This window comes from Dama dama, chromosome 5 (assembly GCF_033118175.1).
Source record: "Dama dama isolate Ldn47 chromosome 5, ASM3311817v1, whole genome shotgun sequence".
NCBI lineage: Eukaryota > Metazoa > Chordata > Mammalia > Artiodactyla > Cervidae > Dama > Dama dama.
Window position 1 is genome coordinate 110,085,685 of NC_083685.1, and position 24,706 is coordinate 110,110,390.

The following is a 24,706-nucleotide window of genomic DNA, read 5'->3' on the forward strand; positions in this document are numbered from 1 at the left end:
GATTCCAGTGATATGACTATATCAGGGGTCAGTAAACTTTGGCCCATGAGTCAGATCTGGTCCATGATCTGTTTTATATGGCACAATGACTTAAGAACATTTTTTTACATTTTCAAAATGTAAAGATCAAGAGAATGAGAAGACAAGCCACAGAATAAGAGAAAATATTTGCAAAAGGTACAGCTGATAAAAGACCATTAGCTAAAATATATAAAGAACTCTTAAAACTCAACAATAAGAAAACAATCCAATTAAAAAGTGGGCAAAAGACCTGAACAGGCATTTCACCAAAGAAGATATATAGATGGCGAGTCAGCATTTGAAAAGATTCCAACTTCACATGTCATTTGGGAATTGCAAATTAAAACAACAGGACTACACACTTATTAGGATGACCAAAATTAAAATTAAAAGGTGTCACAAGGATGTGGAACAGTAGGAACTCTTACCCGTTGCTTGTGAGAATTGCAAATTGATACAGCCACTGCGGAAGATATTTTGGCAGTTTATTACAAAACATACCCTTACCATATGATCCATCAGTCATACTCCTTGATATTTACCAAAATGAGTCAAAAACTTATGTCCTCACAGAAGCCTACAAAGGGATGTTTATATCAGCATTATTCATAATTGCTAAGACTTGGAAGCAACCCAGATGTTCTTTAGGAGGTGAATGGATAAAACAAACTGTGGTACATCCAGATAGTGGAATGTAACCCAGCGCTAAAAAGAAATGAGTTATTAAGCCGTGACAAGACATGGAGGAAACTGAAATGCATATTATCAACTGAAAGAAGCCAATCTGGAAAAGGTACATGCTGTATGATTCCAACAACGTGACATTTCTGGAAAAGGCAAAACTATGGAGACATTAAAAAGCTCAGGTGTTGCCAGGGGTTCAAAGAACGGAGGCAGGGAGGGATGAATAGGCAAAGCATAAAGCAATTTTTAGCACAGTGAGATGATTCTGTATGGTATTACATTGGTGCATACGTGCGTGCTGTGTAACTGTCATGTCCAACTCTACGACCTCGTGGGCTGTAGCCTGCTAGGCTCCCATGTCCGTGGAGTTCCCCAGACAAGAATACTGGAGTGGGTTGCCATGCCCTCCTCCAGAGGATCGTCCTGATTCAGGGATCGAACCTGTGTCTCTTACGTTTCCTGCATTGGCAGGTGGGTTCTTTACCACTAGCACCACCTGGAGAGTCCACTACATTGGTGGACAGTTGTCATTATTTGTTGTTCAGTCACTAAGCTTTGCTCAACTCAGCGACCCCATGAGCTGCAGAGTGCCAGGCTTCCCTGTCCTTCACGATATCCTGGAGCTTGCTTGTGTCCATTGAATCGGTGATGCCATCCAGCCATCTCATCCTCTGTCACCCTCGTCTCCTCCTGCCCCCAGTCTTTCCCAGCATCAGGGTCTTTTCCATTATCTATTTGTCCAAACCCATGAAACGTACAACCGCACGAGTGAACCCTGGGGCTTCCCTGGCAGTCCGGTGGCTAAGAGTCCTCCTTGCAGTGCAGGAGACGTGGGCTCACTCCCTGGTCCAGGAACACCGCACACGCCTCTGGAGCAGCTGAGCCCAGGTGCCACAGCCGCTGAGCCTGTGCCCCAGGGCCGCAGGCCGCAGCTGCTGGAACCTGTGTGTCCGAGAACATTGCTTCTCGGCAATGTGAGAAGCCTGAGCACTGCAACTAGAGAAAGCCCACCCGAAACAGCGAAGACCCAGAGCAAAGCCAAAAATAACTCAGTAATTAAATTTAAAAAAGAGAATGAACCCTCATGTAAACTGTGGACTTTGGGCAATAATGAGGTCAGTGTAGGTTCATCAGTTATAACAGATGTACCACAGCAGGATGGAGATAGTGGGGTACTGTATGTTTGGCTGAGGGGACAGGGGTTTTAGGGGAACTCAGTACTTTGCTCAATTTTGCTGTGAGCCTAAAACAGCTGTTAAAAATGAAGTTTAGTAATGCAAAAGGCTGTCAAAGCAAAACAAAAGGATAATGTGCGACAGAGACAGTTTACAGAGCCTAAAGTATTGTTTTTATCTGGCCTTTCATGGAAAAGCTTTACCGAGCCCAGGACTGTATCACGGTGCGTCTCGGAGACTAGTGCCTCGGTTCTCTGGTGTCGTGCCCGGTCCTCTGGTCCTTCTGGTACTCATTGTCTCTCAAGGCAAAGTTGTTCTCTTGAATGTATTTCTGCTTCACTTGCAGGTATATGAGTGACCCAAAGCTGCAGATTAAAACGGAGAGAGAGCAGTGCCAGCTGCACGCAGGGCAAGGATGCCAATTCCTCCTCCTCCTCCACCACCCCCCGGTCCTCCTCCACCTCCCACTTTTCATCAGGTAGGTCGTCCTTCCACTCGGCTCTCTCAAAACCTGAACGCATATTTAGGGCTTCCTGGTGTAAGACATAATGTGGTGTGGGAAGATGGAGACTGCATAAGTAAAGTCTGTCTTCCTCAATTAGTTCTGATTCCTGAGAAGTCCTCTTAGGACCATAATGGCTTGTCTTGGCTTTCCTATCCTGGTTCAGTCTAAGTGGAGATTTGAGCAGGTGGCATCAGTGTTTCTTCCCTATTAAATTATTTGTGATATAAAGGTCGGGGTGTCCTTTCTCTGTGCCCCAAAAGAGGAAAAATGACTTAGCTAGCTAGTTTGTTTCAGTACTAGGACTAGAACTCAGGCCTGCCAACTTCTGTTTTTTTTTCTTGTAAGTTTTGGGTTTTAGACATTTTGTTTGAGAATATGTGTGAATCCTCTTTTATTTATTTATTTATTTATTTATTTTTTAAATTTTACATGTTTAATTCGATGCCAAACACCAACCAAACATAATCATCTGAAGAATACTGCATCTCAGCCTTACTTCAGTGGCAGGAACTGGGCTCAATCTTCAGAAAAAATATGGAACGCTTCACGAATTTGTGTGTCATCCTTGCACAGGGGCCATGCTAATCTTCTCTGTATCGTTCCAATTTTAGTATATGTGCTGCTGAAGTGAGCACTGAATTCCCCTTTAAAACCTTGTTTATTTTTGGCTGTGCTGGCTCTTCATTGCTGCGTGGGCTTGTCTCTAGTTGCGGTGCTCAGGCTTCTCATTGAGGTGGCTTCTCCTGTGGAGCATGGGCTCTAGGCATGAGAGCTCAGTGGTTGTGGCACGTGAGCTCCGTGGTAGTGATTCTTGGGCTCTTAGAGCACTGGCACGATAGTTATGGCGCATGGGCTTCATTGCTTAGAGGCATGTGGGATCTTCCTGGATCAGGGATTGAACCCATGTTTCCTGCCTTGGCAGGCAGATTCTTTGCTAATGAGCCACCAGGGAAGCCCTGGATCCCCTTTTCGGATGAAATTTTATGTGGAAGACCAATAAGTAAAGTAGGTAAAAGCAGAACTGCTCTTGATAGAGTAGAGTTCAAAGATCCACAGTTCTGCTTGGATCCCTGTAGCCTTTAGATTACTGCCCTGCATTGTTCTGTCTTAGTCATTCCCTCACAGCCCCCTCACTGGGGGCTTACTATGTGTCAGAGACTTGGCTGACTACAATTTAGAAAAGCCACGTAATTTTACTCTGTACTTTAATTTTCTCTATACTTTTAGTTTTCATTTTTAAAAAACATTTTTTTATTGTTTTTGGCTGTACCACTCGACTTGTGGGATCTTAGTTCCTTGCCCAGGGATTGACCTGTGCCCTCAGCAGTGAAGGTGCAAGAGTCCTAACCTTGGGACTGCCAGGGAGTTCCCATATAAGAGCTTATATATTGCTTGACTCTCCACACGAATTTATTTAAAAATTAAAAGGGGAAATATGCAGATAAGCAAAAAGAAGCAGATAAAAATCATCTGTAATCCTGTCAACCTGAAATGAAACAGTTTCTGCTTTTAAGGGTCCCCAGTATAATGAGTGAGACAGACAAGTCAACAGACAAAATCCATGCTATGTAGAGATAAATGGGGCCATAAGAAGGGCACCTCACCAGTGGTTGAAGGAGAGGAGGCTGCCACAAGAGAAGCTTCTGGGGGGAGATGATACTGAGCTGAATCTTGAAAGATGAGTAGAGTTTAGCCAGAAAAGGGGGGAAGGTAGGCACTTGAAGTTGCTTAACTGGCATCCTCCTCATTGTTCTTTTCAGTTGAACTTTTAGATTACTTTCAGCTTTATGCTATTATAAACTGTTTTTTCCTGTTATTATCTTTGTGCACCGCTCCAATTATTTTCTTCAAGTTAATTCCTGGAAGTAGAACTCTCGTGCTAGACTTTTATTTTTTGGCTGCGCCTCATGGCATATGGGCTTCCTAGGTGGCTCAGTGGGTAAAGAATCCACCTGCAGTGCAGGGGACGCAGGAGGTTTGATCCCCTGGAGGAGGGTGTGGCAGCCCACTCCAGGGCTCTTGCCGGGAAAATCCCATCGACAGAGGAGCCAGGAGGACTACAGTCAATGGGGTCCCAAAGAGTTGGACATGACTGAAGCGACTGAGCACGCACACGTGGCATGCAGGATCTTAGTTCCATGGCCAGGGACCAGGCCTGTGCCCCCTGAAGTGGAAGCATGGAGTCCTAACCACTGGACCACCAGGGAAGTCCTGTGCTGGGCTTTAAAAGGTGTTTTAATGCACAGATTACTTTCTAGAAAAATCATACCAATCCATCTAACCACGTGTAGTAGAGAGAAAGCGTGCCTGTGTTCCTGAGCCTTGTGGCCACCACAGGGTAGGTGTTTGTTCTGTGCATTGAGCATCTTCAGTGTGCCCAGCACCAGACAGGTGGTGCCTTCACAAAGCTAACAGACTCTTTCTGTGATTTTAACCTTAGCCAGTATCATAGGTAGATAATAACACTGCTTTACACTACTTTTTTTAAATTATTATAGTTGAAGGCTTTTTTTTTTTTCCTTTTCATATTTGCTGGCTCTTTTGACTTTCTTTACCCAATATTGTTCATGTGTGTGTGCTAAGTCGCTTCAGTCATGTCTGACTGTCTGCGATCCTATCTATGGACTGTAGCCTGCCAGGCTCCTCTGTCCATGGGATCCTCCAGGCAAGCATACTGGAGTGGGTTGCCATTTCCTTCTCCAGGGGATCTTCCCGACCCAGAGATCAAACTCAAGTCTCCTGCATCTCCTGCTTTGTGGGCAGATTCTTTATCTGCTGAGCCACCCGGGAAACCTCAGTACTGTTCATAATCTTTCTTGCTTATTATCCTGTTGATTTCTGAGTCATCTTGTTTGTTAATGTTGTAGATTTAGAACACTACCTTTGTTTCTATCATATGTTACATTTGTCACTGATAATTTTTCCTTCCAGTGTGTTATCTGCATATTATATTCCTAAGTGAATAATCTGTAATAAAGAAATCTGTTGATCTTTTCTTGTATTTTGGTTGTTTTGATAAGAAGTCCTTCCCTTTACCTATTTTTTTCCATATAGTACTTCTGTGGGTTTATTTTTTTTACACTTAAAATTTTTAATTCAGCCAGAGTAAAGCCCTAAGGTAGGTATTTAATTTATTATTTTTTTCTGAAAATTAGCCACTTGTTGGACTTCCCTGGCATTCCAGTGGTTAGGACTCTGAGCTTTCACTCCGGGGGGCTCAGGTTTGAGCCCTAGCCAGGGAATTAAGATCCTACATGCCCTATGGTACATCCCCCCAGAAAATTAACCACTTGTTTTTAACACCTTGATTTAATAGTCTATCCTTTATGCACTGAACTATACTTTTATTATTTCTTATATAGATCTGGGCCTGCTTATGGAGTGTCTGTTTTGTTCCATTAATCTAGGTGTCTGTCCTTATGTTCTTACTATAGTTGGTCATAGGAATATTTCAAGATTTGAATGAGATAATGAAAGTAATGTGCTTATTATTATTAGCACAGTGCTTCTGGTATAGTAGGCACTCCATAAATGTTTGCATTGATGATGATGATATAGTACAGATAAAGCATCTGACACAAGCCTAGCACATAGGTCCTCTGTTAGTATTGGTGCAGGCCTCCTATCAGAAGCCTCTAAATAGGAGGGAGAGCTATACTGTTCACCGAAGGGACAGCATGAGAAAAGGGTGAGAGAAGGATGGTAATGGACTATTGTTTGGCACATGTACCTTATCAGGCTAGACAGGCATGGCGTGGAGTCCAGTTTGCCGAAGACATTTATCCTGAACTTGTGATGAAGAGGATATTGAGGGTGAACTTTTGTTTCCCTCTTCCTTCAGGCAAACACCGAGCCGCCCAAGCTGAGTAGAGATGAGCAGCGGGGTCGAGGTGCCCTCTTACAGGACATCTGCAAGGGCACTAAGCTGAAGAAGGTGACCAACATTAATGATCGGAGCGCTCCCATCCTCGAGAGTGAGTCTAAGCTTCATCGCCTTGTGAACCGCTGGGATCCCAGGGTTGACTTGGAGAGTCAGCCTGGCTGTCATTTTTTATTGCTGGGTCTTGGGTGGGAGTTTTGTGTTAGGGTGTTCTGTGACTGTCTTCTCATCTGTACCTTTGAATGCCTTAGAAATTTCTTTTTGATCTTTGAGAAAGATTTTCGGGGTCTTAAGCCTCCCGTCTCCTACTATGTCTCATGCTTGTTAGGGCACATCCTTGGCTTTTCTCTGAGGAAACCACCACAGTCCTGAAAACTGATATTCTGAAGCCAGTAATGCTTTTATAATTGCAGCAAGTGTTCTTGCTGAAGGGCCTCTCGGGAGCTGGCTCACACCTGGGTCCCAGAGCCGTCAGCCCCTGATCATCTGCGACTTGGAGAGGAGAGCTTAGAAAACCCTCTTCATCCTGGTTACCCCTCTGCCCTAAATAAAGGAAGATTGGCTTCTCGTTCCTTCTCTCATCACAGCCCAAAGTTTCATCCCCATGCCTACTTGAAGCTGTGGAGCAGAGAGGCCCACGTTCTATTTCAGTGGAAGGACAAAAGCAGTGGCGGTTTGCAAATTAAAGCCCAGGGGGAAGGACAGGTTTCTCCTCAGGATTGACTTGGTCACCAGCTCAGAGCACACATGAAATGACAATCCTAATGGTGTGCTTTCCAGAACCCAAAGGAGGCAGTGGTGGTTACGGTTCTGGAGCAGCTGCCCTGCAGGCCAAGGGAGGTCTCTTCCAAGGAGGAGTGCCAAAGCTGCGCCCTGTGGGAGCCAAGGACAGTTCAGGTATGTGGCAAGGACTTCCTTAGGGTATTTCCCAAGTGCATTCATTTGTGACTGATCCCAAGCGGGACCTCTGGAAATCAGGAGTATGGTAGAGGTGTGACAAAGGGGAGTGGGAGCAGGGGGGGAGTGACAGAGTAGAATAAAGCAGAAGCTGAGGGATTAGATGAAAGTGCGGTCGACATGCAGCAGTAGTATTTGTTAATGGACCCTGAGCCTGAAACCAGGTTAAAACCCAGAACCGTACCTGCTGCCATGCAGGTTGCACCGAGGAGGCGGGGTGACGTGGAGATAACTCACCACCGTACGCCTGGCTCTGTTGACCTGGTGCTTTCTGCTGTAATTGTAGAGAACCTGGCTGGTAAACCGGCCCTCCAAGTCCCCAGTTCCCGAGCTGCTGCCCCGAGGCCTCCAGGGACCACAGCCAGTGGGCGTCCTCAAGATGACACAGACAGCAGCCGGGCCTCACTCCCGGAGCTGCCCCGGACCCAGAGACCCTCGTTACCGGACCTCTCTCGGCCCAATCCCACCAGCAGTACGGGGATGAAGCACAGCTCCTCTGCCCCTCCTCCGCCTCCCCCGGGGCGGCGTGCCAACGCCCCCCCCACGCCCCTGCCTATGCATGGCAGCAAGGCCGCGGCCTACAACAGAGAGAAGCCCCTGCCACCCACGCCCGGACAGAGGCTTCACCCGGCTCGAGAGGGACCTTCCGCTCCACCCCCAGTCAAGCCGCCTCCTTCCCCTGTGAATGTCAGATCGGGACCAAGTGGCCAGTCTCTGGCGCCGCCTCCGCCGCCTTACCGCCAGCCTCCTGGGGTCCCCAACGGACCCTCCAGCCCCACGAATGAGTCAGCCCCCGAGCTGCCACAGAGACACAATTCTTTGCATAGGAAGACTCCAGGGCCTGCCAGAGGCCTGGCGCCTCCTCCACCCACCTCAGCCTCCCCTTCTTCACAGAGTAATAGGCCACCTCCCCCAACCCGTGACCCTCCCAGCCGGGGAGCAGGTAAGTGCTTGGAAGCTCCTTGTGTTTCCTCTCATACCGTCACCCTTCTCCCCAAAGCTCTTCTTCAGGGACTGAAGTGAATACTCATTTGACAGGTTTGTTGAGTGCCTTTTTACATGTCAGATTCTGTTGTTAGGGAAACAGCAATAAGTAAAAAACAAAAAAAATCCTGTTCTGAACACGGGGGGAAGAAGTTAATAGAAAAAAAAAAAAATATATATATATATATATATATATGTATATGTATGTATAACGAAAACAAGCAAAAATATATATATAAACACATAGTATATAGATGCTTTAGAGAAATACGAAGCAGAGAAAGGGGATGGGATATACTGGAGTGGGGATGAGGAAATACTTAAATTGCAAGGATGAGGGTAAAAGTAGGGTCAGGGAAGGCCTTACTGGTAAAGTGACAGTTTGGCAAAGACCTGAAGAAACCGAGGGAATGCACTGAGCAGGCACTGAGAGCAGCAGATGCTAAGGCCCCGAGACTGGGGACAGCAGGGAGACTGTTGTGGCAAGACCAGGATAGGTGAGGGGACAAGTGGCAGGATGTGGAGGTCAGAAAGCTAGACTCCATGAAAGAGTAGCCGAGGACTTTGTGAAGACTTCAGGTTTTACTCTGTGTGAGATGGGCAGCCACTGGGTCGGGGGGAGGATTGGAACATGGAAATAGCATTGATCTACCTTTTGAAAAGGTCACTGGATCCTGTGTTGAGAAAGACCACAGGAGGACAGAGGGGCCAAAGAAGAGCACTTCGGAGGCTAGGGCAGTGAACTGGGTGTATGGGTGAATGACAGCAGGTTTGGGGAAAGATTGGTGTCCCATTTTTTTTTGTTTTGCTTTTAAATATTTATTTATTCAGCTGCCTCCAGTCTTAGTTGCAGTGCGTGGGCTTCTCTCTAGCTGTAGCTCGAGGGCTTCCTTGGCCCGCACCATGTGGGATCTTAGTTCCCTGAACAGGGATTGAGTCCCCTACATTGGAAGGTGGATTCTTAACCACTGAACCACCAGGGAACTCCTAGGTGTTCAGTTTTGAATGTCAAGTTTGAGGCCTGAGAGGAAATCATGGATTGGCAATTGGCTCTGAGACTGTGCAGTTCAGGGGAATGGTCTGGGCTAGAGAGGGGAATTTGAAGAATTTTGAGAACTAGGTGCTGGGTGAGAACTACGTGCTAGGGTGAGACCACCTGGGGAGTGAGTTCATTGAAGGAGAGGAGAGGTCTGGGGCGTGAGGCCTTCCTGTAGGAGAGGCCAGAGCAATGAGAGTACTAAGGCAGAGGAAGCTGAGGAAGGGCCTCGAGTGAGGAAGGAATGCTGAGAGAGTAATGGGAAAAGTCCAAGATAGTCAGTGAGCGCCTGGGGCCTGTGCTGCAGGTGGGTTAGGTAAGTTGAAGGCTGAGAGCGACACTGGTCACAGCAACACGAAGAGCCATTTTGAGGATCCACAAACTACCCTTCTGAGTAGTTTTAGTGGAGTGCTGAGGAGAGGGTGCAGTGAAAGTCTGGTTGGATTGGGTTCAGGCTTGCGGGAATAGGAGAGGAGTTGATGAAGACAGCAGTAGATATGTAGGGAGTTTGCTGTGAAGGGGAGAGGGTTGCAGCTATGTGGACTGGTTGCTGGAGGAGGACATGAGATTGAGGGTTGATCCCCCTGCCCCATGCTCCAAGATGGGAGAGATTTCAACATCTGTTTGTATGCTGATGGAATGATCCTGTAGAGAGGGGGCGATTGCCTGGGTAATCCTCAGGGAGGCAGAAAGGAATGAAATCTGATCCACAGGTCAAGGATTGTCTTTAGGTAAGAATTCAGCTAGTTCTTCTGGGTAGCAAGAGGGATGGCTGAGCATATAGGCAAAGAAGCAAGTGGGTAGGTGGGTGTAGTGGTGGGAGCATGTGGAAAGTTTTTTCTGGTTTTTTTTTGTTGTTGTTCTATTTTCTTGGTGAGTTTGAAAGCAAGGACATCTGCTGTGAATGTGGGTAAGGAGTTAGAGGGAGATTTGAGGAGAGAAAAGAGGGCAGGAAATGGCCATCTGGGCGCACGGGTGAATGAGTGAAAGAGGGAAGTGTGCTGCGATGAGCAGTGACACAGAAGGCTCGCTCCAGCTTAGGGGCCACATGTTTCAAGTGAGATTCATCAGCCTGAAGTGTGTTCAGCTGCGTCTCTGCCAGTCCTGAGTCAGGGCCGAGTTGTGATTAACCAGCTTAGCATTTTGTAGGCATGTGTGACAATGAGGGAGAGTGGGGCAAGGGAGGAGGTAAGGGGATGTGTAAGGGAGTGATTGTCACAAGGGACCATGCTGCTAAACTGTGTGAGGAGAAGATTCAGGAACCTTTGAAAAGGTGGAAGGGGGGGTGCAGGTTCCATGATGTGACGGTGAGCTCTCTGGACTCTGAATCAAGCAAGAAGTTGTGTCATCTTTCAAAATAGCCCGACTGAAAGTAGAGAGTGAATGAGACTCTGACAGCTCTCTGGAGCCTTCTTAGGTTCTATAGTGTTAGTCGCTCAGTTGTGTCCAACTCTTTGCAATCCCATGGACTGTAGCCTGCCAGAATCCTCTGTCCATGGAATTCTCCAGGCAGGAATACTAGCGTGGGTTGCTGTTCCCTTATCCGGGGATCTTCCCAACCCAGGGATCGAACCTGGGTCTCCTGCACTGAAGGCAGATTCTTTACCATCTGAGCCACCAGGGAAGCCCTTCGTAGGCCCCGGAATTTTGGCTCCCATATTCTGTTGTATCAGCTCCCCTGGTGGCTCAGTGGTAAGAAATCTGTATGTCAGTGCAGGAGACATCCAGGTCCCGATCCCAGGGTTGGGAAGATCTCCTGGAGAAGGAAATGGCAACCCACTCTAGTATTCTTGCCTGGGAAATCCAATGGACAGAGGTGCCTGGCAGACTACAGTCCATGGGGTCACAGGAGAGTCAGACACAACTTCGAGACAAAATAGTAACAATTCTTTTGTATCATTGGGCTTTGAGCTGCACCCTCCACAAATGGCTTTTGAACTTTGGCTTTAGACACCCCACAGGTATAGGTGAAATCATCGATTAGGGAGTTTGTCACCAGGAAGCATATATTAAAGGCCCATTAAGCTGTCCACTGCTTGACTAAGTACAGAGATGTCTATTCTGGGAGCTGGCCATGGCATCAGGTGGTCATGCAGGAGCCTAGTACATGGCCGATCCTGTATCTCCCTGGTTTTAGCCGTAAGGATATAGTCCCAACATGACCTTTGATTTTACAAAGTTTTGGTTAAAAAGTTTTTTTTTAACTAAAGAATTTTTTTAAATGACCCTTTTCTAAGCCAGAGCCCATATCTTTCTAAACCCAACCAAGAATAGAAGCAGGGGAAAACGTAATTTCCGTGGGTTGAATTGAGTCGTTTCAAATGTCTGTAGACTTATTGCTTCCCACTTCTCAGTTCTTTCTTTGTGATTTCTTTAGAATATTGTGAAGTTATAAGTCTTGTTCTTCTATTAGCCATCACCAACTTTGAAGCCTGCCATAGGCCTCAGCCTACTTTCTGCATCAGTAACCAGAGCAACAGTTCTTAAAAATGATACTCTGAAAAAAAGAAAAAAATTGAGATATTTTAGTCAGAGATCTTTTGAGTATTGGCTCCATTGTTTGTGAGATTGGGCCTATCACTCTGATTTCTGAGTTTGTTTCCTGATCTGTAAAATGATATTCACAGTACTTTCGGAGGTGGTTGTAAATAAAAGAATGCATAGAAGTGCTTTATAAACTGTAGTGTGCTGGTGAGTTTAGTGGTTTTTATGCAAAGGGCTTCTGGGTAGTTTTCATGGACTTATCTCTATTAATTAATCATACTATGATAACATGTTATAAATGTACTTTGATTTCTTTATGAATGATTTACATTTGAAAGAATATGTAAAAAGGCAAAAGAATATGTAGAAAAGGCAAAAAGAGTCTTTTGCCTTGCCCAGGGTGCTCAGAGACCAAAATTATCCCTTCCTATTGGTCCATAGAGTTTCTTTTTGAATTTTTCCTCTGTAGAGTAAAATACTATTTTGAAGGGCACTTTTTCTTTTGAAAAGAATCAAGGATAGAGTGGGCGGTTAGGTTTAGCAGATGTAAGTGCAACATTGTAAATCAGCTATGTCTGTGTGCTCAGTCCTGTCCAACTCTTTGCCACCCCATGGACTATAGTTTGCCAGGCTCTTATGTCCATGGAATTGTCCAGGCAAGAATATTGGAGCAGGTTGCCATTCCCTACACCAGGGGGTCTTCCCAACTCAAGGTTCGAACCTGGGTCTCTCACAGTGCAGGCAGATTCTTTACCATCTGAGCCATCAGGGAAGCCCTGCTTCAGTTTAAAACAAAAGAATCAGTAACATCATACTTTACTCAAAATTGGGCTTATCTTGGATTACAAAAGTTGATCTTTCCACCTGAGGTTTCTTTTGCGCACTGCTGGTCTCTTGAGGTCATTGGGTTCCAGCTCTGTCACTTGAAATAGTGTTAAAACTGAATGTGACAAACAGCAGAACCTGGTCAGGATTACCGTCCCTGAGCTAAGGAAGCCAAGCAGGTGGTTCTTCGTCCTGCTCCATTTTGCCTGTCCAGGTTGCCTCTCGTCACTGCCGCCTGCTCACAGCCTCACTGGTGTCCTTTTGAGCCTGGCTGATGCTGTCTACTTTACTTGCCCTGTCCCCACCAGGGAGTCTTGGTAGACACAGATTTCCAGGACCCTAAGAAATATGAGCATGAGGGAAATATTTTGAGGATGACCCAAAAGAGGTTTTGTTTGAGCAGATTTGGTACGAAAACAGGATTCAGAGATCTGCTGGGAGGTGTTAAGGAGGTTTCTCTGATTATTACCTCTAATGGACACTGTCCGTGCTTACACAGACCTTGGAGATTGAGGGAGAGTTTACGTCTGAGTGTGTCTTGTGGGAAGCTAAAACTGACCTTTGCTGGGCCTACAGTGCCAGACTCCTTGTCTACAAGCATCAGCCCATTACTGTTTCATGCTTGCCTACGGTTACTCTATAGAAATTCTGACAGTAATTCAGGAGGAATAATACATACTCTTATTATTAAGACAGTGTTGTTTGTTAAGCAAAGTAGTCTCTCCATGTACTGTGTAGGTAACAACTTCTTACTGGGCATAGCCTAGGTACTAAAAAACACACCTCCATCTCATTGGGTTATACATTTGTTGGGGAGGTAATTAATACTTGTGGTAATTATGAAAAGCAGTATGTAGCAGTTTTCTTACTATGAAAGAGTAGGCGTGTTCTGGGTCTGTTAGATCTGTGACCTTAGATAAATAGCCAGAGTCCCACTTTCCTCATTTATGCAATGCAATGGGGGTAATGCCACATACTTGTACAGGGCTGGCTACAAGAAGTTTTAAAGATTGAGTACACTGGCTCAGTAGTTGTGGTGTGTGGGCTTAGTTGCCCTGCAGCATGTGGGATCTTCCTGGGCCAGGGATCGAACCTGTGTTCCTTGCATTGGCAGATAATTCTTAACCACTGGACCACCAGGGAAGTCTGATGTCCAGCATGCTTTTGATATTATCTAATGCTTGATGGCAGATTTTTGTCTTTTACGGGTGAATTTGATATTTGGAAATGACCAGAAGTCAGAGTCAGACATAGTTAAGAATATTTTTGTTGGTGCTGCAACCTCAGAAAATGGGAAATGACCATCATATAATAATATTTATGGATCTGTCTGACAAACTGGGTTTGGAGACAGTTCTAAAGAGGCTTTCCCGATTTTTTTTTTGAGCAGTGAGCCTGTCACTGGAAATATGTAACTTCTGTCAATGAAACTATTATACATAATGTGAAAGGCACACATTTTAGTCTGTACTGCTGAGTACTCGAATAAGTGACATAGTCTATAAGTGCTGTCAGGGAACAAAGGAGGGAATCAGAATAGAGTGGATTGCTTTGAGAAAGTCTTGAGAAGATGGGAATTGAGTTAAACCTTCAAGGATAGGTAGGATTTGATAGTAAGGACTGGTCACAAGAGGAAAGCATAGGTAATTCAGGTTATTTAGCAAATATTGATCAAATACCTACCATTTGCTATACATCTGGCTGAGCTTGGGAGCTCAGATGAATGGACACTGCTCTGACTTTATTTTATTTTATTTTTTGCTCTGACTTTAAGGAATGTACAGTATACTGGGAAAGAAGCACATATAATGAATAATCATAATGTAGCATAGTAGAGTAGTCCAGAGAGAGATAACAGTGGGAGTGTGGAAGAATGGTGCCAGTCCAACCAAGGAGGCAAGGAAGGAAGGAATGAAGACGAGATCAGGTTACCTACGTGGTAGCTTACTGTGTAAGAGAGGAAGACGGGGTGATACTTGTGGAAGCTAAGGATTTGAAACTTTATGAGGTAGGAAATGCAAAGCCCTTGGAAAAGTTTGAGCTAGTATTTCAGGGAGATTAGTGAGTTGTTGGTATGCAGAATGGATGGGAAGGCTAAGAGATCAGAAGCAAGGAAAACAGCGGAGAGGCTTTTTGCAGTAGAACCGGCTAAAAATGAGAAAGCCCTGACTTTGAATTGTGGAGGCAGGCGTGGAAAAGCCGAGAAGAAATCATCACGAATAAGTAGAGTTCTTGCCTGACTTGTCATGGGAAGTGAAAGAGGGTCATCTATTCATTCTGAACTTTGTCTCTGGAAGAATGTGATGTTGCTAAAGAAACAGGAGGACTCCTGGCAATCCGAGTGGTTGGGGCTCTATGCTTCCAGTGCAGGGGCACGGGTTCGACCCCTGGTCAGGGAAACTTAAGATCTCACATACTGCACAGCGCAGCCAACTAAATAAAGTAAAATAAAGAAAGTAAAAATTTAAAAAAAGAAACAGGGATGAGAGGAGGGGGATGTGACATTCAACATGCTGTCCAGAGGCTCACAGAGTCTGGTTCTTTGGGAAGGCACCAAAATGCTCTTTTGGCCCATGTCTCTCACATCCCTCTGCCCATCACCGTTTCTGCATCCAAGCCTAACTGCTTTTGATTCTAATTGCAGCTCCTCCACCCCCGCCACCAATTATCCGAAATGGTGCCAGGGATGCCCCCCCTCCCCCACCACCATACCGAATGCATGGGTCAGAACCCCTGAGCCGAGGAAAGCCCCCACCTCCACCCTCAAGAACGCCAGCTGGGCCGCCTCCGCCACCACCGCCCCTGAGGAATGGCCACAGAGATTCCATCACCACTGTCCGATCTTTCTTGGGTAAGTAGCTAGCTGTATTAGTCTCATAGCTCCTGACGGACTTCACTGACTCCAGTGGCCACTGCACAATGGGCATGGCCAGTACCCTTTTCACTGCAGTTTCTCTCCTGACTTTCCTTCAGACTTCTGTTCCCATCCATGTACATTGCTTTCCTTAGGTGAATTCTCCGCTCAATTGCTTTGGAAGAGACTAAAAGTAAAATCAGCAAGTGTTTTGCTAACTCTGAAGCCACTCTCTTGCTCCTCAAGGCTCATTATTTGTGGTTAGCTTTTAGGTTCGAGACTGTATCCTCTTCAGGATTATTGAAAACAGGAATTTCGTATTCTCTGAGGAAGACTTCAGGCTCCTTTCTGGACCTTTGAAAACAGAACATTGTATGCACAGTATTTATCTGATAATCCAAAGCCACTGACTAGCTCTGTTACTTTGAAGAGGTCACTTCATTTTTCTGGACCTCACTTCCCTTATCTGTGAAACAAGGAGATTGACTAAATTGACTAGAGTTATCAGGTCCACTTTTCCAAGGCTATAAATGAATCTTGGGCTCCACCTGAGAGAGTCTGATTCATTAGGTCTGTGATGAAAGTTTGTCCAGCAGGTATTATTAGACTCTCTGTTGAGGGACAGGGAGGCCTGGTGTGCTGCAGTCCATGGGGTCGCGAAGTGTTGGCCATGAATGGGCAGCTGAACAATAACTGTTAAGGAAGTCTGGAAAGATCTGCACGGTTCATTTTAGCCGGCGCACTGTAGACTCTTCAATGACTACCTCTTCTCTGCCCCTGCTCTGGACTGTTCCTATTAAGTGGACTAGGGTGTTTGCTTAGAAGATATGCCTTGTGGAATGTGAGCAAGTCACACCCATAGAAAACTTGGGCTTTCTTGTAGAGGAGCCATGGGAGGTAGGAGCAGAGGGCATGACATGGCTATCCCAACTGTGTTACAAAACTCACTGAGGGGAGCCCAGACTGAAAAGGAATTACCTGGTCAAAATCTCTCACTAGCCGGTGACAGATATTCCCAGGTTAGCTTAATTTCTACCAGTTTGTGGATTCAGTTCAGTTGTTTTCCCATGGTGATAGTCTTTAAGATGACTGTGTTACTGAAACAGAATTATATTTCCTTCCCCTCCCAGGCAAACAGCTGGGCTCCTTTAATTAGGCGGTGATAGGAATTAATGCTCTATTCCCTTTGCAGATGATTTTGAGTCAAAGTATTCTTTCCATCCAGTCGAAGACTTTCCTGCTCCAGAAGAGTATAAACACTTTCAGAGGATATATCCCAGCAAAACAAACCGAGGTAAGAAGAGAATCGAGGAAGTTCTGCCATAATTATGTAGGCTATAGAATTGATGTGTGCTTTTCTTAGGTTAACATTTGCTTCTTCTTGTCTGCATTTTCTTAAAAAGACAAAACCTCATCCCAGGTTTTAAAGGGTAGCTCAAAGAGCCTGTCTGTCTCTCGTTTTAGGAATGTTTGGGTGATTCTGGGTCTGGTGAGTGACTTTATGTATGTGGTTTTTATTTGTTTTTTTTCAGCTGCCCGTGGAGCTCCACCTCTGCCCCCCATTCTCAGGTGAAGCCTGGCTTGGTCCTGTTCCTCAGGAAAAGGATGGACCCTCTCCTCTTCTCAGATGGTCCCTTCCATTCCCCTGAAACCTGCATGACAGCTCCTGACGTGTTTCTCCAGTGCAACCAACCTCTAGACTCCAAGTGTCCTCCCAACTCACCTCCATCTATGCATCTCATCTTTGGACTTGGTGACCGGACTCTCTGTATTGACAGTAGGGCCTCAAACCCTGCATCCATCCCTCTAGCAAGCCCTGCTGGCCAGATGAGGGAGAAGCTTCCATGTCTCCTGCTTTCCTCTGGGGAAAGGTGCCTTGTTGTGATGAATGAACTCATTGTCGGGGTGGGGTGGGCTGGAGAATGGTCCTCCCACCTTCTCCTACCCACTGTAGGGAAGTGGGGGGAGAGGAACTTGGTGGCTACATTATATTTCTTCATTTTAGGAAGCTGGTATGGCCAGGACTTCCAGGAGTGGGCATTTTTAGTGAAACAGGAAAGGAGTTTGCAGAGAAATGATCTGTTTTAAAGGTCAGGTTTGGAGCATAGGCAAGGAAATGGATCTGCTCTATTTTTGGGGGTATTTTGGTTTTGCTGTAACCCCACCCCACGCCCATACCCAGAATTAGGCTGGATATAAACACTAAATACTAACCAGTTGAACTAAACATCAATGAAAAGAGAGGGTGAAATAAACTGGGCATCCTTTCAGAGCTAGTCAGTTTCTCTGCAGCACAGGGACCAGGGGCCATGGTGGGTGCACTCTGGGACTCCCTGCTCCACTTGTGCAGGTGCTGAGGCTGAGGGATGTTGTTGTTCTCTCACCACCTTATCCCCTCAAGAGAAAAGTCCCTTTCATTCATTCATTATGGATTCTCAAATCCCTAAAACCTCTAGTGAGAGAGAGGAAAATAGGACCTTGGCCTTGGCCTTAACCTTGACCTTGAGGCTGCCTCAGTCTTTTACTGCCTGGCCCCAGAGGCCGCTGGCCCTTCCAGTGCAGTTCAGAAACTGCAGCCCCCAGGATGACGAAGGAGGGAAGGGTGAAGCCCCTTCTGGAAAGGTCCAGCTCTATGGGCTGTGGAGACTTTTAACTAAGGCCCACCGGTTCTGAAATTCACAGCTCAGCTGACTGAGCAGGCTCTTCCCAGTCCCTTCACCATTCAACCGCAAGCCTGCATAGGTTAACATTTCTAAGTAGAGACAGGTGAGGAAGCTTCTGGGGGCGTCAAAGATTCCTCTGTGCCAAGAAGCACAATAACTTTGGTGAGATGTGCTTCGATCCAGTTGATCTTCCGTGGCAGCCAGCAACATGTTTCGTCTTCCAAGTCCCAGTTGAAGAGCCCAGAGGAAATGGAGGTTCCCAATCTTGGTAGGACGTGAGCTTGGCTCGTGGTACGGGGACTTGCCCTTCTCCGACAGCACAGTGGAGCTCCACGTCCAGCTGGTGTGGGTTGCTCAAGCCCTTGCGTGCAGAGGCTGCTCAGAGCTTGGAGTGAGAGCAGAGGAACCATGCTATCCTTTGGAACGAATGGGGAAAAGTCCACGAAGACTTTTCACCAGATACGTTATAGGTCTAAACTGTCCTAGGGACCTTTCCAATCTATTGGATCACAAACTAAGGGTCTTTTCATGGTGCCCAGTGAAACCCAAGTCTTCCCACTGCTAGATGAGAGAGCTCTCAACTTGGTTTATTTGTCTGGGGTCTGCTGTCCTTTGCCATCCCCTGGACCATGCTGACTGTTGAGGCAAACCACGATTAGGTCTGTCACCACACTTTTTCTAATTGTTCTTTTATTTATGATTCTTACTTTCACATCTGTTAGCAGTTACCTCTCAGCAGTATCCCTGGCATCCTGAAGCCAGAGGAGCTGAGAGAGGAGATGCTAGTGGAGGGCAAAGGAGGAAGTGCAAGACTTGACATGCAGCAGAGTTCCAGGGTAGACACTGACGGTTACTGAACTCAGACTGTGAAGTCTTCCCATTTATTTTTGAAATGGGAGTTGATGCCTTTTGTACAATGTTATCAAAGTGTTACCTTCCCCCCCACCCCCGGCCACTCAAACACAGAGCATTGAAATAAGCGTTACACGTAAAAGCCAAACCCCAGGTTTTCACTGGGGCTACTTCATCCTCCCCTGTGACCTGCTGCCCCCCATATTCCCCAGAATTTGGACTGTGTCATGTGGGTATGTATTGTACTTTCAGTTTCTTGGCCTCATGGGAAAAGGCCTGGGAATAGATCTAGTCAGCTGGATTTTCTTCTGCAGAGCATGTTGATGACACAGTACCTATTTAAATGTCTTTGCCTTATACCTTATTTGGTCCCTCTGTTAATAACAGATTTATTATCATGTATATTTACTATTGAAGAATGGGAATGTGAGCCTCATAGTTACTGATCTATTTTGTACGCTGTAAAAAGCTTGTAATATAGGTTTGAGGTGGGCTGGCTATAAGAGCACTAAAACTTCTCACCTTTTAAACTGCTCTTTTTATCTGCTTGTGGGAATGTCGTCTCTTCAGTGGAAGATTGGGTGGTCTCATGTTGAGGCTGTTGCCCAGTCCCATTAACCCCCTTACTCCTTCCCAGAAGGAAGAGACGTTGCCCGGCCAAGCGTCAGGGAGCTGTGCTAAAAAAGCCCTTGTGTGGGTTTGGTTTTATGCTGTTTTTCTCGAGTGGGAAAAACTTAATAGTTTCTTCTTACCGCCCTTTCTGGGAAACAGGCCAGTGGCCTCCAGGTCTTTCAATGAGCTCGATGTCCCCGTGTCCCTCGTCTCTGGCCCCCGAACCTGGATCACAGCACTTTAATATTCCAGGTTTTCTCTCTGAGGGGAGGTTTCCTCCAGCCACAGCGCCCCCAGTAGCTTTACCGCCTGGTCCCACTGAGCGAGGAGAGCACTTCAGGTTATCCCACCCAACAGATGGGAGGCTCCGGCCTCCAGAAAGTATACCAGCTCTCCCAGCTGGCAGAGGCGAGGAGACTGGCCACTGCACTGGGGGCATCCCCTCACCCCACAGCTTCCCAGCTTGAAACCCAGACTCACCTCCAGGGAGAGGTGAGAGAAAATTGTAAATAGACTTGCTGCAGAGCAACTCAGGGTTGGGGTGTGTTTTAATTCTCCTGATCACTTGAAATAATCTGTAGGCTGTGTGCTTATGGGAGTGGGGGAGAAGTGTGACTCCAGAGTCCTTCCCTTCTGTAAAGCTCTGGGGGTGGAGGAAAGGGCGGCTGCGGCCCTTTGATGGCACTACACTGAGCTGTCTGTTCTTCTGGAAACCCAACCTACAATGAACTACAGATCGGATTCCTCACATTCCAGTTGTAGGCTCTCTTTCCCTATTGAATCTCAGTCCCCAGCTCCACGTGATTATGGTGGTTCTCTGGGAGCCACCCTAACTTAGGGAATGGGAGGCATTACAACTCTGCCTTCAGGACTCATCTCGTAAAAGCAGAATGAAGCAAAACTACAACCACCTTCAAAACACTTACAAAAACAAAATAAAGGATAACTAACTGAAGGAAGGGTTTGGTTCCATTCAACTCCACATTCATTGTGCCTTTACTTGTGTTAGATTTCTGTGCTTTCTTCCTCTGTCCCTCTTTGAGGCAATTAAATCTTCCTTGATAACTGCTGTTTCCTTCTTTCTTCTCTTGTTTCTGACAAGTGAGTGGGTTCCCTCTCTTAACTGTCTTGACCCTCATTCCACTGGTGGCAGAGGGGCTGAGCCTTCTCTTCTCATGTCTAACTGTTGTCTTTTCCCATGGTGACCAGCACGGGAGCCCTCATCAACACTGAATACAAGACTAGAGTGACGTGTGTGAAGAGCGTGTGTATGTACGTGCGCGTCCATCTTTGCATGTCGATCAGTTTCTCTTTTTAAAAAATAATTTATTGTATGATTTATTTTGGCATTGTTTCTGATTACAGTACTCCCTCCCCCACTTAGCATTGATTCCCCCCGCCACCCCAATGTGTAATCTGGTCTCAGGTTGGATTCTTTGGTACATTTCTTTCTTCTGGATGCCGTGCAGTTTAATTAAACCTTGCTTAAAAACAAACACAAAAAACCTGAAAACTGTGTACTCTTGTCTGGGATACTGCTGCAAGTGGTGGCAGAGAGTGGGAAGAAGTCTGCTGTCTCGGGGGTGTCGTGGTTTGACTCCAGGTCCCCTTGAGACAGTAGAAACAATTACTTGGACATAAGCATCTGCAACTTCCTGAGAACTTTCTCTCCTCCCCTCCTGCTGTGTTTGGAAACTCACAGTTCCACTTCGCCAAGCTGACTGAGGGATTCTGAGAGTTGGTCATTATTTGTATTTGCCACCTAACTCCCCTTGCCCATGATTTCAGGGAGCCCAGGGAGATCCCCCCAGGCCTTGTCTTTATATCCCTAATGGTTCTCTCCATCTGTGTGCTTGGTAGATTCACATACTGAGGTGTGAAGAAAAGGTGAGGACGGAACACAGACTGTGTGTGTCTTTTTTTATGTGGATGTTGGCTTTTCTCTCTCACTCCTTTTTAAGTTGGAATCTTAGCTGACTTCTTGAACTTTGACTTTAGGTGTCGAAATTGAATGAGACAGTCTCGGCTTACTGTGGTCAGCTGACATAATCACCATAGATTTGATGAGCTTAACCTGTACTTTCATCACTAGCAGAGGTCTTGGAATTATTTCCTGGACTGATTCATAACAGGTGTGTGGATGAGTCAGTCACATAGTTTTGATATAAAAACCTGTTGGGGGAGGGAGTGAGGGGGGAAAAGGGCCTCCTTTCATTTTCATCCATGTTTTCCAGATAGGCCGAATTCTTGATTCTTTGATTCATCATTGTTATTAATATGATTAATAAACTACCTATTTATTGATGTAATTGTTCCTCCTGTGCCTTTGAATAGCCCTCAAATGGAGCTTGCCTAAATGACCCTTAACTTCCTAACTTCCTATAAGCTTTCTCTGTCCTTTTGGGATGGTATTGCTAGTCGCACCCACCAGTGCACACAAAAACATGCGCACAGACTCACAAAAGGATGCCAGACAGGTCCTTCCTGTGTAATTTCATTCCTTCCCCCATGATACTGTGTGTGGTTTAGCAGGTGATAAGGACACTAATCTGTCCCACTTTAATTATTACCGAGGCATAGCTGCTTACGGTGAAAGTGTCGCTTCAGTGTTTCCTGACCCAGCCCAGTCACAAACTGCAAGTTACCGTAAGGAAGCTGCCTGTCTCTGACTTACTATTACTCTGCAGACAGAGTTAAAAGGACTAAAATGTCAACCTCAGGATCCTCATCACCCTGGAAGATAACGATGGAGAGATGCTTTGTCTCTGACATCACCAGAGCTCAGTCTGGATCATTTTACACATAATTCATTCTCCACTCCTAGGTTTAGGGGGTGTGAGATTTAAAGGACTGTATGCTGTCTGACCACAAAAAATGCTCACGCAAAAGATGGATAGCCGCTTGGCAGGAATGTCTTTTTCCATTCATTCAGCAAGCATTGGTTGCATATTTTAGCTCTGTGCCAGACACCGACAGTATGAAGATGAATAGGACATGGTCTTTGCCTCCAAGGAGCTCACAGTCTAGCAGGAGAGCAGGACAGCCACCAGGAGAAACCTATGAGGGATACTAAAAGTCTTTATGGTAATTAGCCAGGGAAGGATGGTGAGCAGCATTCCAGACATAGGAAACAGCACAGAAGAGGCACAGAAGCAAGAAACATTATGGTATCTCATCATAACTACTGCAGTACTGGAAATAGAAAGCTTCAAGTAGGTATCCTTTCAGAGACCTTTCAATCTGGACATTCTGCAGTTCTCTGCCTGCTTCTCCAGTAGTCCCTGACTCTAATTGTAGACTTTCCTTGGACCAGTGCTGTATTTCCTGGTGGATGCTTCCACAGGCTCTGGTATGCACATTAAGTACTCATGGATTCCTCTGCTCCCTCTGTAACTAAGATAGGTAGGTTGTTCACCACCATACCTTAAAACCTCACTGGGCACTTGTTACCATTGGTTATGAAGGACAATTTTTAGGTGTCCAGGTTATAGAAATTTATGAACATAGGAAGTTGCTTCCTAGGTTTTATTGCCCTATTAAGAGATCAGAAATACCAGCTGGTAAAAAAGCCTCAATTCTATGGTAACACTTTCTCCATTTGTGGCAGCCTACGCCCTTCATTCTTGCAGTGTTCATCTCCTAGAAAGCCTTCCTCAAATGTGTGCCCTTGCCCTCTTTCTGCTACAGAACCTGCATCTGTCTATTGGGCTTCCCTGGTGGCTCAGCTGGGAAAGAATCCGCCCGCAATGTGGGAGACCTGAGTTCAATTCCTTGGTGGGGAAGATTGCCTGGAGAAGAGAACGTCTACCCACTCCAGTATTCTGGACTGGAGAATTCCATGGACTGTATAGTCCATGAGGTCTCAAAGAGTTGGCCATGACTGAGCAACTTTGACTTGCTGTCTATTACTCGTTGGATGTTTTAAGTGGTTAGGAGTTTGATCTCCTTTCAGACTTCCTGGGTTTGAATTCCAGTTCTTCCACTCACTAGTTGTGTGATCTTGGGCACATCTCAACCTCTCTATTTCCGTCTCCTTATTTGTGAAATGGAAATAATTCCAACTTCATGGGGTTCCTGTGAGAATTAACAGGGTGATATAGGTAAAATACCAGAGCTCAAAGCCTGGCATACACATAAGATCTCAGTATTGGTTTTTATACCCTATATGAATCAACTACAACTAACTTGATTGTAATATTGTTGTTTTCCTATTTCTTGGTTTTATTGCTCTATTTCATTTGATATAGAAGGATGAGAGATAAATGCTTACCATCACCTAGAATTGGGTTCTGGTTTTTAATGGTGCCTGAGGCTTAACTGGGTTATTAGCTTTGGAAGATGGCCTGTAAATTACTGCTCTAATTTATATTTTTTCATTAAAAGCTCAGCTTGCCTCTTCTGTAGAGGTCTTCTCTGGTCCTGAAACCCTTGTGTTTAGCCATTAAAAAATATTTTTAAATTAAGGGGCCATAATTCTCTCCACTCCCCACATTGTGTGGATCAATGGGACTAGTACACACAGATATAGGAAGGTACACAGAATATCATATTCTTATCTGTAACAAAATATAAGCTAAGGCCTGGCCCTATTTCTCATATTTGAAACACAAATAAGGGGGCTAATGTGATGAAGTGCAGTGTTATTTATGTAGAACTTTACAAAGAAACTGACTTTGGTGTCAGATAATGATCCTAGGCCCTTCAAGACCACCAAAAATTTTGTGACCTCTAACCCACAGCGGATTTGCTTTGTGCCTTGCAGTGTTGAGCATTAGTAAAGCACTTGGCATCAAACCTGGCACCCAGAATTGCCCAAATAATGCTAGGTATTGAGACATTACTTTGCCGAAAAAGGTCCATCTAGTCAAAGCTATGGTTTTTCCAGTAGTCATGTGTGGATGTGAGAGTTGGCCCATAAAGAAAGCTGAGTGCTGAAGAATTGATGCTTTTGAACTGTGGTGTTGGAGAAGACTCTTGAGAGTCCCTTTGGACTGCAGTTAGATCAAACCTGTCCATCTTAAATCAATCCTGAATATTTACTGGAAGGACTGAAGCTGAAGCTCCAATATTTTGGCCACCTGATGCGAACAGATTCATTGGAAAAGACCCTGATGCTGGGAAAGATTGAAGGCAGGAGGAGAAGGGAATGACAGAGGATCAGATGGTTGGATGGC

At 45.7% G+C, this 24,706-nt stretch overlaps 1 protein-coding gene and 1 non-coding gene across 3 annotated transcripts in view; one reads left to right on the plus strand and one right to left on the minus strand.

Moving 5' to 3' along the window:
• The window catches only part of WIPF2 (WAS/WASL interacting protein family member 2), a 40,450-nt gene extending 18,846 nt beyond the window's left edge, over positions 1 to 21,604 (plus strand). For both annotated transcript variants that reach the window (XM_061143959.1, XM_061143958.1), the window contains 7 exons: positions 2,227 to 2,358; positions 6,227 to 6,359; positions 7,046 to 7,162; positions 7,509 to 8,165; positions 15,196 to 15,402; positions 16,598 to 16,699; positions 16,938 to 21,604. In XM_061143959.1, the coding sequence (XP_060999942.1) occupies positions 2,296 to 2,358; positions 6,227 to 6,359; positions 7,046 to 7,162; positions 7,509 to 8,165; positions 15,196 to 15,402; positions 16,598 to 16,699; positions 16,938 to 16,978 (1,320 nt within the window). In that variant the 5' untranslated portion in view covers positions 2,227 to 2,295 and the 3' untranslated portion in view covers positions 16,979 to 21,604. The remainder of the gene's footprint in view (positions 1 to 2,226; positions 2,359 to 6,226; positions 6,360 to 7,045; positions 7,163 to 7,508; positions 8,166 to 15,195; positions 15,403 to 16,597; positions 16,700 to 16,937) is intronic.
• On the minus strand, positions 2,914 to 3,020 carry LOC133058030 (U6 spliceosomal RNA). The gene has a single exon (XR_009693156.1). It is a non-coding gene; the product is annotated as a U6 spliceosomal RNA (small nuclear RNA).
• Positions 21,605 to 24,706: the final 3,102 nt, after the last annotated feature.